At 42.5% G+C, this 13,640-nt stretch overlaps 1 protein-coding gene across 1 annotated transcript in view; it reads left to right on the top strand.

Annotated features, from left to right (window-relative positions):
* The first annotated feature begins 3,934 nt into the window (after positions 1–3,934).
* LOC134752908 (cleavage and polyadenylation specificity factor subunit 1) overlaps positions 3,935–13,640 on the top strand; it is a 42,083-nt gene continuing 32,377 nt past the window's right edge. The window contains exons 1-10 of the mRNA XM_063688692.1: positions 3,935–4,315; positions 5,172–5,392; positions 5,521–5,694; positions 7,975–8,138; positions 8,529–8,668; positions 9,094–9,204; positions 9,927–10,108; positions 10,652–10,796; positions 11,083–11,270; positions 12,740–12,941. Of these exons, the coding sequence (XP_063544762.1) occupies positions 4,153–4,315; positions 5,172–5,392; positions 5,521–5,694; positions 7,975–8,138; positions 8,529–8,668; positions 9,094–9,204; positions 9,927–10,108; positions 10,652–10,796; positions 11,083–11,270; positions 12,740–12,941 (1,690 nt within the window). The 5' untranslated portion in view covers positions 3,935–4,152. The remainder of the gene's footprint in view (positions 4,316–5,171; positions 5,393–5,520; positions 5,695–7,974; positions 8,139–8,528; positions 8,669–9,093; positions 9,205–9,926; positions 10,109–10,651; positions 10,797–11,082; positions 11,271–12,739; positions 12,942–13,640) is intronic.

Here is a 13,640-nt window from a genome sequence, read left to right as displayed (position 1 = left end):
AGTGGTGGTATGGTTTCTCTATACGATTATCTCCTTATTTGTTTCGGCTTGCCACGGTCTCCGCCGTGGAAGCAATAAGTTTGTGTGAGTACAACTTGCTACGGTCTCCGCCGTGGAAGTTGTGTGGAGCCCATCTTAGGTAAGGCGGACTAGGTAATTTATAGATTATGTAGGAGAGGGGTGATGATGTGTCTCCCCCTACAGGAGAGGAAGTAGTGAAGGCCATCCGATCACTGAAGAACGGGAAAGCCCCAGGAGTCGACTTCATCACAGCGGAAATGCTGAAAGCTGACGTCTCTACCGCTGCGAACGCGCTGACGCCCCTACTACGGAACATCTGGTCAGCCGAGGAGTTACCCGACGACTGGAACAAAGGGCTTCTTATCACCGTGCCCAAAAAGGGAGACCTCAGTGAATGTGGCAATTGGAGAGGCATCACTTTGCTCTCGATTCCTTCTAAGGTGCTCTGCAAGATCATCCTGGACAGGTTGTCGAGGGCCGTCGAACCTCTTCTTCGCAAAGAGCAGGCTGGATTCCGACCCAACCGATCGTGTACGGACCAGATCAACACCTTGCGCATAATACTCGAACAAGCATCAGAATGGCAGAGGGAAATGTACTTGACCTTTGTGGATTTCGAAAAAGCCTTCGACACGCTGCGATGGAGCTGTATCTGGGACCGGCTGCGTGAAATTGGAGTCCCCGAGAAGATCACGAACATGATTAAGGCCATCTACAGGAAGTATTCTTGTAGGGTGACTCACGACGGCCTCGTCTCGGAGGACATACCGGTCCATGCGGGTGTTCGTCAGGGGTGTCTCCTTTCACCTCTCCTATTCCTTGTCGTCCTCGATGGCATCATGAATAACACCACCAACAGCAAGCGCCGCGGCATAGAGTGGGGACTGTCCAACGTCTTGGAAGATTTGGACTATGCCGATGACCTATGCCTATTGAGCCACACGCGCGCCGACATGCAAGCCAAACTGGACGACCTACGGCGAGACGCTTTGGAGGTGGGACTAAAGATTAACATCCGGAAGACCCAGGAAATGAGGTGCGGAGCGACAAGCTCGTTGCCGTTGCTCATCGGCACAGAGGGAGTGGAGAAGGTCCACAAGTTTACGTACCTCGGTAGTGTAGTGTCGGAAACAGGAGGGACCGAAGAGGACATCGCTTCGAGAATCGCCAAGGGGAAAGCAACCTTCGCACAGCTCCGTCCGGTATGGCAATCGCGGAAACTGACTAGGAGAGTTAAGCTCAAGATATTCCGGTCCAACGTGAGAACCGTATTGCTGTACGGATGTGAGACGTGGAAGGTCACTAACAACATCTCGCGTCAGCTCCAAGTCTTCATCAACCGCTGTCTTCGCCGTATCCTCGGTGTATACTGGCCCGAGAGAATATCCAACGTAGATCTGTGGGAACGTTGCGGTGAGACTCCGATCGACCAGCAGATCAAACGCCGCAAGTGGAACTGGATCGGCCACACGCTCCGAAGGGACCCGGATCACATCCCGAGGCAAGCCCTAGACTGGAATCCCCAAGGAAAGCGGAAACGTGGTCGCCCTAAGCAATCCTGGCGGCGGACGATCATCGCAGAGGCGGCGACCATTGGCAAGACGTGGAGCGAAATGAAGCGCGAAGCTCAAGACCGAACGGGATGGCGGAGCACTGTGGATGCCCTCTGCCCCATCTAGGGGATATAGGACCATAAGTCAAGTAAGTCAAGGAGAGGGGTGGCTTCGGCTGCTGACGTCTCCTTTATCAATATGTAAGAGTGACCACAACGGTGGCCGACTCTAGGAGTTCTGTGGCCTTGGCTGCTAGGTTCTCCTTTATCCTGTGCAGGAGTGCAGAGATAACTACGGTCGCTTGGTATTCCATTATCAGCACGTATTATGCATGTACTGAGCACACACTTTGCGAAGGGCGGCTACATTGGTAGCTGATATATCCTACATCCGGCCGGGTAAGATGTGGCTCGCTAGTAAAGATGTTATATTTATGTGTGGGGTTAATTGTTAGGAGAATACCATGTTCATAGAGCAATTTCACCCACAGATCTCGGTGCGATAATACAGCCGCCATAAATTAAGCGAAGCAGAGACTGAGGCTCCTCTGGCCCTGGAGTAGAGCAGAGGTCCAGAGAGAGCGAGGATGAAGAAACCTTCATAGTATATGAAAGTATGTATGCTAAGCATTCTATAACTTTTACACCCATAGTAACATTATATTTGTTGCCGCCTTTCCCCTTTTTACGGTCTCATTTATATACCGTAGGCGGCTAGGGGAGAGGCGGCCACAGTGGGTGCAAGTATAATATGCGGGCAGTAGCCTTCAGGTATCTGATAAATAGGATACCTGAAGATTCCTTAGAGGAATTTTGGGAAGATGTGGTTTAGGTTGTAAATAAATATAACTAAACTATGGACTTACATTTTATTAATTACCACTTAATTTTCATTCCTTTCATAATAGCCATTTTTATTTTTATACACAAATTCTTAGGTACTCAAGTAGTTTTAGTTCATAATAGATGCAGATGATTGTGCCCATAGTTCTTACTTATGAATACATATATTCATTCTAGAAATCTATAATATCAAATCATACATGTGTAAGGACCATTTTTACTAAGAATAGCAGAGAACACAAAGCAAGTCGGCACAATGATGTTTAATTCGTTACGAACGCGAACCAGTGTAACTGGAACTAACCATTCATACCTGAAAAGTATGTAGAGAGAGTCAGACTTACGCTGGTTAATGCTCGGTACTCGTAGAGGAGATTAGTTACTACTAATTAGTAGTCATTTCTAATTCGAATACAGAGATTAGTAATCGCCACAAACTACTAAGAAGATACTACGTATGTAATCGCTAATCATTCGAATAGACAAATCATTCGATGTCGCGCATCACTAGCTCCGCTCTTGGCTCGCACGCGAATGTAAACCGGACTTATGCTTTTGCATTAGTCTCAGAGTAAAGTAATGGCGTACCACATCATCGCACCGCACCAAGGTCATTGTGCGACGCACCCATAAGTAAGAGCGAGAAAGAGATATCGCTTTCTCGCTCTTACTTATGGATGCGTCGCACAATGACCTTGGTGCGGTGCGACGGTGTGTTACAGCCTTAAGTATAGTTTGTCAAACTAGTACCAAAAAAAGGATGAGTATGGTTTTTTTGGTTCTTATTTACTGCCAATTTGGTTTGAACAAATATAGTTGGTCAAGCAAATCTTGTCAGTAAATAAAAACACAAAAAAACTATACACATCCTTTCCTTTCGGGTGCTACTACTAGTGTAAGACAAAGATAGTATGATTATCTTTGTCTATGGTTGAAACGATATATAAGATATAATAGATCAGTCTGGTAAAAATATGTTGCTTTTTTTTCTGGCAACATTTATATGTAACTGTCATGCCATCAAAGGTGTTGCCAGGCGTACGATAATTATTGTACATGTACGATAATCTGGGGCCCGGTACGATGCACGTTCCAAAGAGCATTATCGTACGCAAAAGTACGATAATTGCAGCAGCAGACAATGTCACCCAAAACGTCTGGTATTTAAAGCAAAATATGATACTTTCCCTCAGAAATAGGCTACAATTAGCACCTTTTGGGGGTTCGGCGGCTCCTTAGTGTAAGTCAAAAATGTCGAAATCTCCTGTAAACCGTTTGGATCTATTACAAATTTAACACAAATACAAAACTGATTATACATTGGACATGTAAGCTTATTTTGCAAGAAATTTTTATATTCTTTGGGTTAGACGTACTAGAATTTTTGACAGGCGTACGATATTTTTTACATCGGTACGATAATTTTAACACTCAAATACGATAATTCTCTTCCGCTCACCTGGCAACACTGATAAATGGAAGAAGGACGAAGTGTAGTGTAGAGCCAAGTGATTATATGCTCTTTGGTGTAGGGCTAGAGAGCGTCTACACTACAAATAGTACAAATTCAAAACAAAATGCAGTGCTAGTTCTTTACGTATAAGTTAATAAATATTATGTGGAGTATAAAGTGTCTATCAGATATTAAAGTAGCTTTTATCCGTTAATTGAAATGTTTATTTAAGTGCACACAGTGATATTTTCCAAACATAACCTATAACGAGACTACAGCAAAAATGTTTTCCATTTGCCGACAAACACATCCTGCCACAGGGATAGAACATGCCGTCAGCTGTTGTTTCTTCAACAATGACGAGACCTGCTTGGTTACGGCGGGCGCTAACATTATCAAAGTCTTCAGGTTGCTACCAGAAGGACCTAGTAGGGAGGTTAACGCCGGTAATTTTTTTACGTTTCGTGGTATTTTTTTTACGAATATTGCATTTTGTGCTCGATATTTAATTAAGTATCATCGTCGCTTAGGTCTGCTAGCGTTAATTCAGATTCAAGCAAACCTCTGCTTTTCTACTAGAGCTTGCTAATCGAACACCTAGAAGAGTGTACTCTATACCAGGGATCACCAATTCGGTTTTTAGGGGTCCGGCTTTTAAAATAAAATGACCATCGCGGTCCGTTTCTACTTGAGTTTATTAAATAAGAAAATGGAATGTATAGATTGGTGGTCCGGATCCGGACCGCGGTCCACCCCTGTGGTGACCCAGTGCTCTATACAGTTATACTATCTTAGGCTTTTTTTACATTCAGCAAATTGTTTGTTTTCGTCAATCTGAGATTGGTTTAATAAACTGGTTAAGTACTTCTTAATTTGCAAACTTCTATATCTATAGTGTCTAGTCATTGTTACATCCAGAACATTTTCGTAATTTAGTTTTAAAAAAAAGTTAACTTTTAGTTGGTGCTGTATCACATATCTTAGATTATAGATGCAGGCTAATAGTTCATCAATGGTTCTTGAAGATCTGATACCTCTAAACCGGACCTAAAAACCGGACAAGTGCGAGACGGAGTCGCCCACCGAGGATTCCGTACTTTTTAGTATTTGTTGTTATAGCGGCAACAGAAATACGTCATCTGTGAAAATTTCGACTTCCTAGCTGTCACGGTTCATGAGATACAGTGATTGGTGACGGACAGTGAAGTCTTAGTAATAGGGTCCCATTTTTACCCTTTGGGTATGGAACCGTAATAAAATGTCCAGCCTACATAAGACTTAAATTTCATTCCATTTTTACAGCTGGCCAGCCAATACCCCCAAAAATGAAGCTAGAATGTCTTGCAACATACACACTGTGGGGAAATGTGATGTCTTTGGCTTCAGTGAAAAGCCCCAGCTCTGGACGAGACTTACTGCTTGTATCTTTCAGGGAGGCTAAGCTATCGGTTTTGCAGTATGATCCTCAGACTAATAACTTGATTACTCTGAGCATGCACTATTTTGAGGAAGAAGATATGAAGGTAGGCCATGTTTGCTTACATGTGATAACATTGACACATTCATATTTGAATAAATAAGTAGGTATATTAAATCCCTAAGGGTCTTACTGTACAAATAAATATTCAATTCAATTCAATAAAAAATGCAGAATGGTTGGACCACTCACCCTCACATCCCCTGGATCCGAGTAGATCCAGAGGGCCGATGCGCTGTCATGCTGCTCTATGGCAAAAAGCTGGCAGTACTGCCATTTCGGAAGGATGTCACTTCGGAAGAAGGAGACCCTTTGGAAGCCAAGCCACTTGCTGACTTGAAGAAGAATGTAAGTTGTCTATCTACCCATCTATCTATGACTTTTGTAAAGTGCTATAGGTAGGCCCAAGAGACGGAAAAAGGGATGATGGAAGACAAAAAATGAGATGGGAAGACGAGTTCAGGCAGGTGGCTGGAGCCTTCTGGAGAAGACAGGCTCTGGACAGGGACTCGTGGAGGAATATGGGAGAGGCCTATGCCAAGGGCAACCAGACAAGACGTCTGCGGAGAAAGGCTAGCAGTTAGCAGTAAGTAAGTATAGGTAGGCCAGCTCAACACTTTGCTGCTTTTATGCTATTTTATTAACCGCTACTACACAACAAAGACATGGAAAAATACTCAAAAGCTTTTGGTATATAAAAAACCAGCCAAGTGCGACTCGGACTCGCGCACCGAGGGTTCCGTACTTTTTAGTATTTGTTGTTATAGCGGCAACAGAAATACATCATCTGTGAAAATTTCAACTGTCTAGGTATCACGGTTCATGACTTTCATGAGATACAGCCTGGTGACAGACAGACAGACGGACAGCAGAGTCTTATTAATAGGGTCGTTTTTACCCTTTGGGTACGGATTTACGGAACCCTAAAAACCAGCGGCGGCTGGTGATTCTATATTATGGGTGTTCACTATCACAGTAAAAAACTACACATTCAATTAACCGACACAAAATACGGTCATTGAACTCTCTTATAGAATTTCGCTATTACGAATATCTTGACGACCGATAGACGCTAACTGCAGTTCATTTTACAAATGGATTCTAGGTTGTGAATGTTGTTTTAAAATTTTATGGAAATATGTGCTAAATTGTTAACACATCGGTTTCGGTCCAAGCAAACTCACCGCACAGCCGTCGCCCGGCCCGCCCGCGCCCGCTCCAAACAAGACATATGTACTTAGGTAGGTAACACGATAAACTAAAACACCTAGTTACTTTTATCACAGCGACATAACACAACCACGGTGTTTTTGCATATTGATCTTATTTAATGACATATAAGTTTTTGTTTTTGACGAACATTGTTACGAAAGTTCAAGGTTTTCCTTTTATATTGAACTCGAGTCGATTTTGTAAACTTTTTTCACATTCTCCCGTTAAATTCATTCATTTTAAATACCTCACAACAAACAAATTATGTGCACTTACTGCTTAAACTCTTGGTTAATTATTTATAATAAAAAAATGCCAAAATTCCATTCACGCGCGTACTTTAAAATTGACTACTAACTAAGGTCTGTTTACAAACAAGTGACAAAATGGCGCGCACAATGCGCGCGCATTCGACGAGAGGGCGCAAGGTCAAACGGGCTACGGAGCGCCGCTCCAATTTTACCTCTTTCTTCATAGAAAATCTTCTGTTTCACGTGCGGAACTGTAGCGAAACTTCTCTTTCGCTCTCATTGAATTTCCTATTGATTTTATGTACTAAATCTTTTTCATAGGAGCGCAATCCAAAGCGCTCCGCTTCGCGCGTTACCTATGATTCCTATGAAATTATAGGAGTAGGCCGAGTAGTATAGGCCGTCTATAAACTTATAATGAATAAAGGTAATTATTTAATTGGTATTTTACTTTTGTACGATAGATCTTAAAGAGTAATATATTAATTAGGCACTATAATTTCATTATGATTATTTATGGGAGTGCACTGCACAAGCGCTCCTTAGAGGAAGCCGCGCCTGCTAAAAACCATGACCTTAAATCAAAGATAGATATAACTCCGTAATAGATGGATACAGTCTAAGGAAAAAACGTGCCTCGAAAATCAAGAAAATTTGATTCTCGTTCAGAGGGCGCTACTAGCTTTGGCTTACTGTCATATAGATGGCGTTGACGGTTTCGTTTGTTATTTAACAATTTTAATGCATATCAGTGAAAGAACATGGGTCAAAATCATAAAAATAATTAATGCAAATAAATAATTCATTTATCCATATTTAAATACATTTTATCGTATTTTTATAAATATTTATTTTTAGTTTTAAAGTGTGTTGACAGATGGCAGTGAATTTACTGAGGTTACAAAATTTACTATGACAGTACCGCTCTAGTATAAGTTACTCTATGCCTTAAATGTAGTTATATTATGTATCTACATTTTGATGTTATGTGAAAGAAACTCTGGTCTGTTTATTGAACCAATTTCTATGAAATTCGAGGTTAACGTTTGTTGGAATATAAGATTAATTGTTTTAAAACCATACCCTGAGGGAAGGAACTAAAAGTGAACAGACCAAATGCCATGCAGACAGAGCTGTAGTGTTAATTAATGTTTTCATGTCGCAGGCACCAACAATCCCAGTAGTCCGGGCACCAACGCTAGCGTCCTATGTAATAGTCCTCAAAGACTTGGACGAGAAGATAGACAACATATTGGACATCCAGTTCTTACATGGTTACTATGAACCTACACTACTGTTGTTGTATGAACCTGTGAGGACGTTTGCTGGGTAAGTACATTTTATGTAATTTTGTAAATTTTGCAGTATGGTATGGTTTTCGGATAATGGTTAAAAAGTAATTGTAGATACAATAAAGTTAACGAAAGCAAAGATGCTTGCAATGCAATGTGCAACTGAAGGGACTACGCTCTTTTCTACACTCTTTGCTTTGCTTAATCTTCTAGAGGCAGAGGGTTAGAGCCGGCGTAGCTTTATTTGACGTTCATAAGCGCATTGTAAAATGCCTAACTGAATAATAAACTATCTTTATTTTTGTAAGGCGTTTGTCGTCTAGTGTTAAACGCAGTTCATAACTGAAGCACCACGAAGCACAATGTACCAATATGTGAACTTCGGAAAACTTCAGTTGTATTTAACACCCTATGTGAACTTCCACAGCCGTACAGCAGTGCGCAACGACACCTGCGCTATGGCGGGGGTGAGTTTGAACATGAGCGCGCGCGTGCACCCCGTGATTTGGGCGACGTCCGGGCTGCCCTTTGACTGTCTGCGCGCCGTGCCCATCCAGCGCCCACTGGGTAAGTCTATTAAATGCCTGGTTTTGACGGCCTTTATGTAAGGCCTTTCAGCACGCACGACGCTTCACACGTCTCTTGAAAGCCTCGGTCTTCGGGTGCACGTAAGGCATTAGGTGTCACGCTGACTTTTTTCCTATCGACTTCGCCAATTCGGCGCGGCGTCAACAAATGAGTTCACATCCTATATATAAGATGATGATGATTACGAAAAGACAGTTTTCTATATTAATTGTATGAGAAGAGACAACACAGAACTAGGTACACTTCGAGTCGTGTATAGACATTTAACTGTTTGCATGCCAGTCGTTTGAAATGTCTAAGTCTTATCTCCATACTTGTTTTTCTTCTGTGTGTAACTATTCATCAAATCATCATTCATTCCCTTTGCCCCATTACTTTTTGTGGAATTTTTTTTCGACTTTCAGGTGGTTGTTTGATAATGGCTGTGAACTCCCTGATCTACCTCAACCAATCAGTTCCGCCGTATGGTGTGTCTCTCAACAGTGTTGCCACGCACACAACGAACTTTCCTCTCAGTAAGTATCCATCCTCTCTAAGAAAAATATTCTTTAAAAATATTATCCTTGACTGTACTCTTCTTTCCACAGGCAACTAATACTCATCGAGACAATTCTAACAACCGCAGAGTTCCCATGGCCTTCTGTCTCCATCATCAGATCAGCTCCATATCATCATAATATTGCATTGTCATCCTATTTACATATGTATGCAAAATTTCAGCTCAATCGGAAAGTGGATCAAATTTAGCTTCCAAGATTTGACCCACACTAACAAAATAACATACATACATACATACTAACAGGGCAAGTCAAATAAAAGCTTGTAAAAATCAACTTGGGTTTACCACAAAGACGGAATGTCCAGATATCTTTCAAATAATATCATAATATGATCAGAATCTGGGTTTTTATTGCATTGCAGGCTTTTTATGTGCTGTTTCGATCAAGAATGATCTATTATGACGGTCCTTCAACGCTAATTACTAAGTCTAATTTGATCTAAGGAATTCCAGATTTTTGGGGGCAATATTGTGTCATTGTCATACCTCAGTAGGCACTCCTTTGTATTTCAACTATTATTAGTGTAAACAAGTTTGGAAACAAATCAAATTATTTTATTAAATATTTTGATTTGTGTTTTTTTTTTCGGCCTTCACCACTGGAGGGTTTCGTCACTTTTTCTTTAATATATGACATCTATTACAGTTTTTAATATTATTAGTGTATTTATTTTATAGGAATTCAAGAAGGCGTGTGTATCACGCTAGACGGGGCCTGCGTGGCCCCGCTAGGAGAGGGCCGGTTGGCGCTGTCGCTGAAGGGCGGGCAACTGTACGTGCTCACACTGCTGGCGGACTCCGTGCGCAGCGTGCGCAGCGCGCATCTCGACCGTGCCGCGGCCTCCGTGCTTACTACCACTGTGCGTATATAGGCGCCTCGCGAGCAATTTGCCGCGCGAAGCAGCTCAGCCTGTGTAGACGTGCCTCGGCCGCATCGCCTCGGGCAAGGCATGTCTCCATTGACCGAGCTGCTTCCGGCGGAAATTTACTCGTTCTGTGTGTAGGTACCCGCCTTATAAGTTACGAAAAGAAGACCGGGTGTCTGATTGTTATTTCATTTCGTATTTGATCGTTCTGAAGTGATAGTATCATCGGCAAGATCATCGTGCAAGCATCCACATGATCGCCGGTACAACCCAACCACCCGGCGATTCCCTTTGATGCGTGCCCAAAAAACCGACAACTCACGGGTCGCAGGCGATGATAGATGATGATTGGCGGCGACTGCCGAGTATGGCCTCTACACTATCGTGCCCGCCAGTCATCGTCTATCATCGCCGATAGTGTAGAGGAGCCATGACGATTGCAATGGCAATTACTTTGTCACATTAGAGTTGCTGCAGATTTAGCTTAGATAATACCCACGTTTGCGGAAGCCAGCATACAGTTTTTAATGATTCCAGATGTGTGTAATAGAGGAAGACTTCCTGTTTCTCGGCTCACGTCTCGGAAATTCGCTGTTATTGAGAGTGACAGAGAGAGAGAATCGAATGTTGTTCTCCGTGGACAAACCCTTGGAAGCCACCGTCGATCTGACTATTGAGAATGGTATGTGAATCATCTGTATTGCAAACGCAATGATACTTCTGAGAAAGAAAATAATAGGTAGCGAATAATCCTTTACCATCGTGTTTTTACGGAAACCCACGAAGGTGTTGTGCTATTTCAGTCAGTCTCAGTACAAAAAGTACTGAGGTTGACTGAAGTAGCATGACAAATACCAACGTTTCCAAGAAAATACGATGGCAAAAGATTGTTCACTACATCTGTACCCAAAATTTGTCATCAAAATGATCAGGTAATGTGTAAATGTATTTTTTAAATTATATTACAGAGCAAGAATACGCAAATCAAACCCAACAAAAAGATAAAGACGCTGACCCCGCGGCGAAAAAACGTCGCCTGGATTCTCTGTCTGACTGCATTGCCACTAATGTCATCGAAATTAGCGACAAAGATGAGTTGGAAGTGTACGGAAGCGACATTAGGACGTCCACTCAGCTGACCAGCTATGTGTTTGAGGTACGTTAACGTGAAATGTGATTGGTCATAATAGAAGGCCTATGCAATTTTGACTTGCTTTATGTTAAAAATTAAATTCGTTCGTGGTCCTAATATAATAGGGGATATTACTGCGATGTTCTGCCACCAGAGTGCAGCACTAGCCTTTTTAGTAAACCATAGAGTAACTTATACATACTTTACCTTTAACAGGTTTTTGACAAGTTTTCAAAGATAATAAAATATGACATTGATGCATCAAGGCCATAAGGCGGTGTGTTTACAGAGGACCTACCGGGAAACGCGAATCCGAAATTTCGCTATCTGCCTCTTTATCGCTCGAATATGCAAGAGTGACAGAGACGTTAGATAATGAAATTTCGATTTTCTTGTTTCGCGATAGACCCTCATATTGTGGTAGTGGCGCCCCCTACGCAGTTTCGCGAAATATTGCCTATTAGGAACAAGATCTTTTCCTATACAAACATGGCTTAACTTAGTGTAAGCAAAGTACTGTAGTTTTAAATTAGATAAATGCCTTAAGAAACACACTTGATGAATTCATACAACATTGTAAATTTTGGAAAGTCATATAGGTATTCTTCTTCTACCTAGCGTTATCCCGGCCTTTGCCAGGGTCGGCTTTCCTACTTGCCTTTCTCCACTTTGCTCGATCCTGGGCGTCCTCTAGCATCAAGGGCTAGGTTAAGGCATATGTTTCCCACGTAGTCAGCTGGCCTGCGACAAACGTGGATGAACCACCGAAGGCGACATTCTTGGCGCTTCTCCGCTACGTCACGGACTGCGAGGCTGCCACGGATGTACTCGTTACGGATGCGGTCAGCGCTCGTCGCCGCACATCCACCGCAGCATCTTCATCTCTGTAACGCGAAGCTCTTGAACGTGCCTTCCAAGCCGGCCAAGTCATATAATTATTGTACAATACAATACAAATAATCTTTATTGCACACCTCAATAAAAGATCACAATACAAAAGAAAACAGAAACACAACCAAAGGTAAACAACAGGCGGTCTTATCGCTAAAAAGCAATCTCTTTCCGAAACCACAGACAGACCCCTACGACCTACTAATTGACACCTTTTGCTTCAAAATAATATTTTTTATGTCGGTTGCACCGAACCGCCTGTTGCCGTTAAATCGTTCGCAAAATTTTATGTATTAGAATTTTTCATTGTTCACTTGCTGATTGCCGTAGATCAGTCCGTTAATTACAGTTGGTGCAATTCTGGGCCTTAAGCTCTGACGTTGGTGGTTGACGGTGTGTTATTATGACGCCGTGGAACTTTCCACATGTCGTCACCGTAAAGAGGGCCGTCTTTTTGCGTCCGTTACATGAAGGCCGCTTTATGACGGCACCGCTTTCCTAGGAAACCAAAGATTTAGTCTCTCTCTCTGGTATGGAAAGTTTCAACATTTCTAATATAAGGATCGTGACCTAATGTTATATTATGAACGAATGATTTCCAGGTTTGCGACTCCCTGCTCAACATCTGTCCAATCGGCGACGTGTCCATGGGCGAGCCACAACTACTCTCCGAGGAGTACAGTCGGACGGCGGAGATGCCCGCGGTGGAGCTGGTCGCCTGCAGCGGTCGCGGCAAGAACGGCGCGCTGACTGTACTGCAGCGCAGCGTGCGCCCGCAGCTCATCACTGCTTTTAACTTACCGGGTAATGTATTTATCATATGGGTTAAACCAAATTGTCAGTAAATAGAAACAAAAACACCGGCCAAGTGCGAGTCGATGAGTCGCACGATGGGTTCCGTACCATTACGCAAAAAAGTGCAAAAAAATCACGTTTGTTGTATGGGAGCCCTATATTTATTTTATTCTGTTTTTAGTATTTGTTGTTATAGCGGCAACAGAAATACATCATTTGTGTAAATTTAAGATACAGCCTGGTGACAGACGGACGGACGGACAGCAGAGTTAGTTATAGGGTCCCGTTTTTACTCTTTGGGTACGGAACCCTAAAAAACTATACTTATCCTTTTCTTTTGTGTGCTAGTATTAGTGTAAGACAAAGATAGTATGATGCTCTCTGTCTATGTTTGAAAAGAGACTGTCTTTTGACAAATTATACAAACAGGTAAAGTTAAAAAAACTTGAACCATCAAGATCCATAGGTGTTTGATTAGCACCGCGCCAAGTCCGCAATGCGGAATGGGGAATGTTCCGAAGAACTTTTTGATTTGGTGCCATCGTCTCGTTTTTATCACCGCACCTCCCGCCAAAGGAGCAAAGCTCACCCTCACTTCTTATATTCATGGCACACCAAGAATAAGCGGGCATCTCGCTCGTTTCTTTTAAGAACGTGCAGAATGTGGAATGAGTTGCCTCCTGAGGTATTTACTTTGCGCTACGACAT

The sequence above is a fragment of the Cydia strobilella genome, chromosome 2 (genome assembly GCF_947568885.1).
Source record: "Cydia strobilella chromosome 2, ilCydStro3.1, whole genome shotgun sequence".
Taxonomy (NCBI): domain Eukaryota; kingdom Metazoa; phylum Arthropoda; class Insecta; order Lepidoptera; family Tortricidae; genus Cydia; species Cydia strobilella.
Note: the sequence above shows the minus strand (reverse complement) of the source record. Positions and strands in the feature narration are given on the sequence as shown.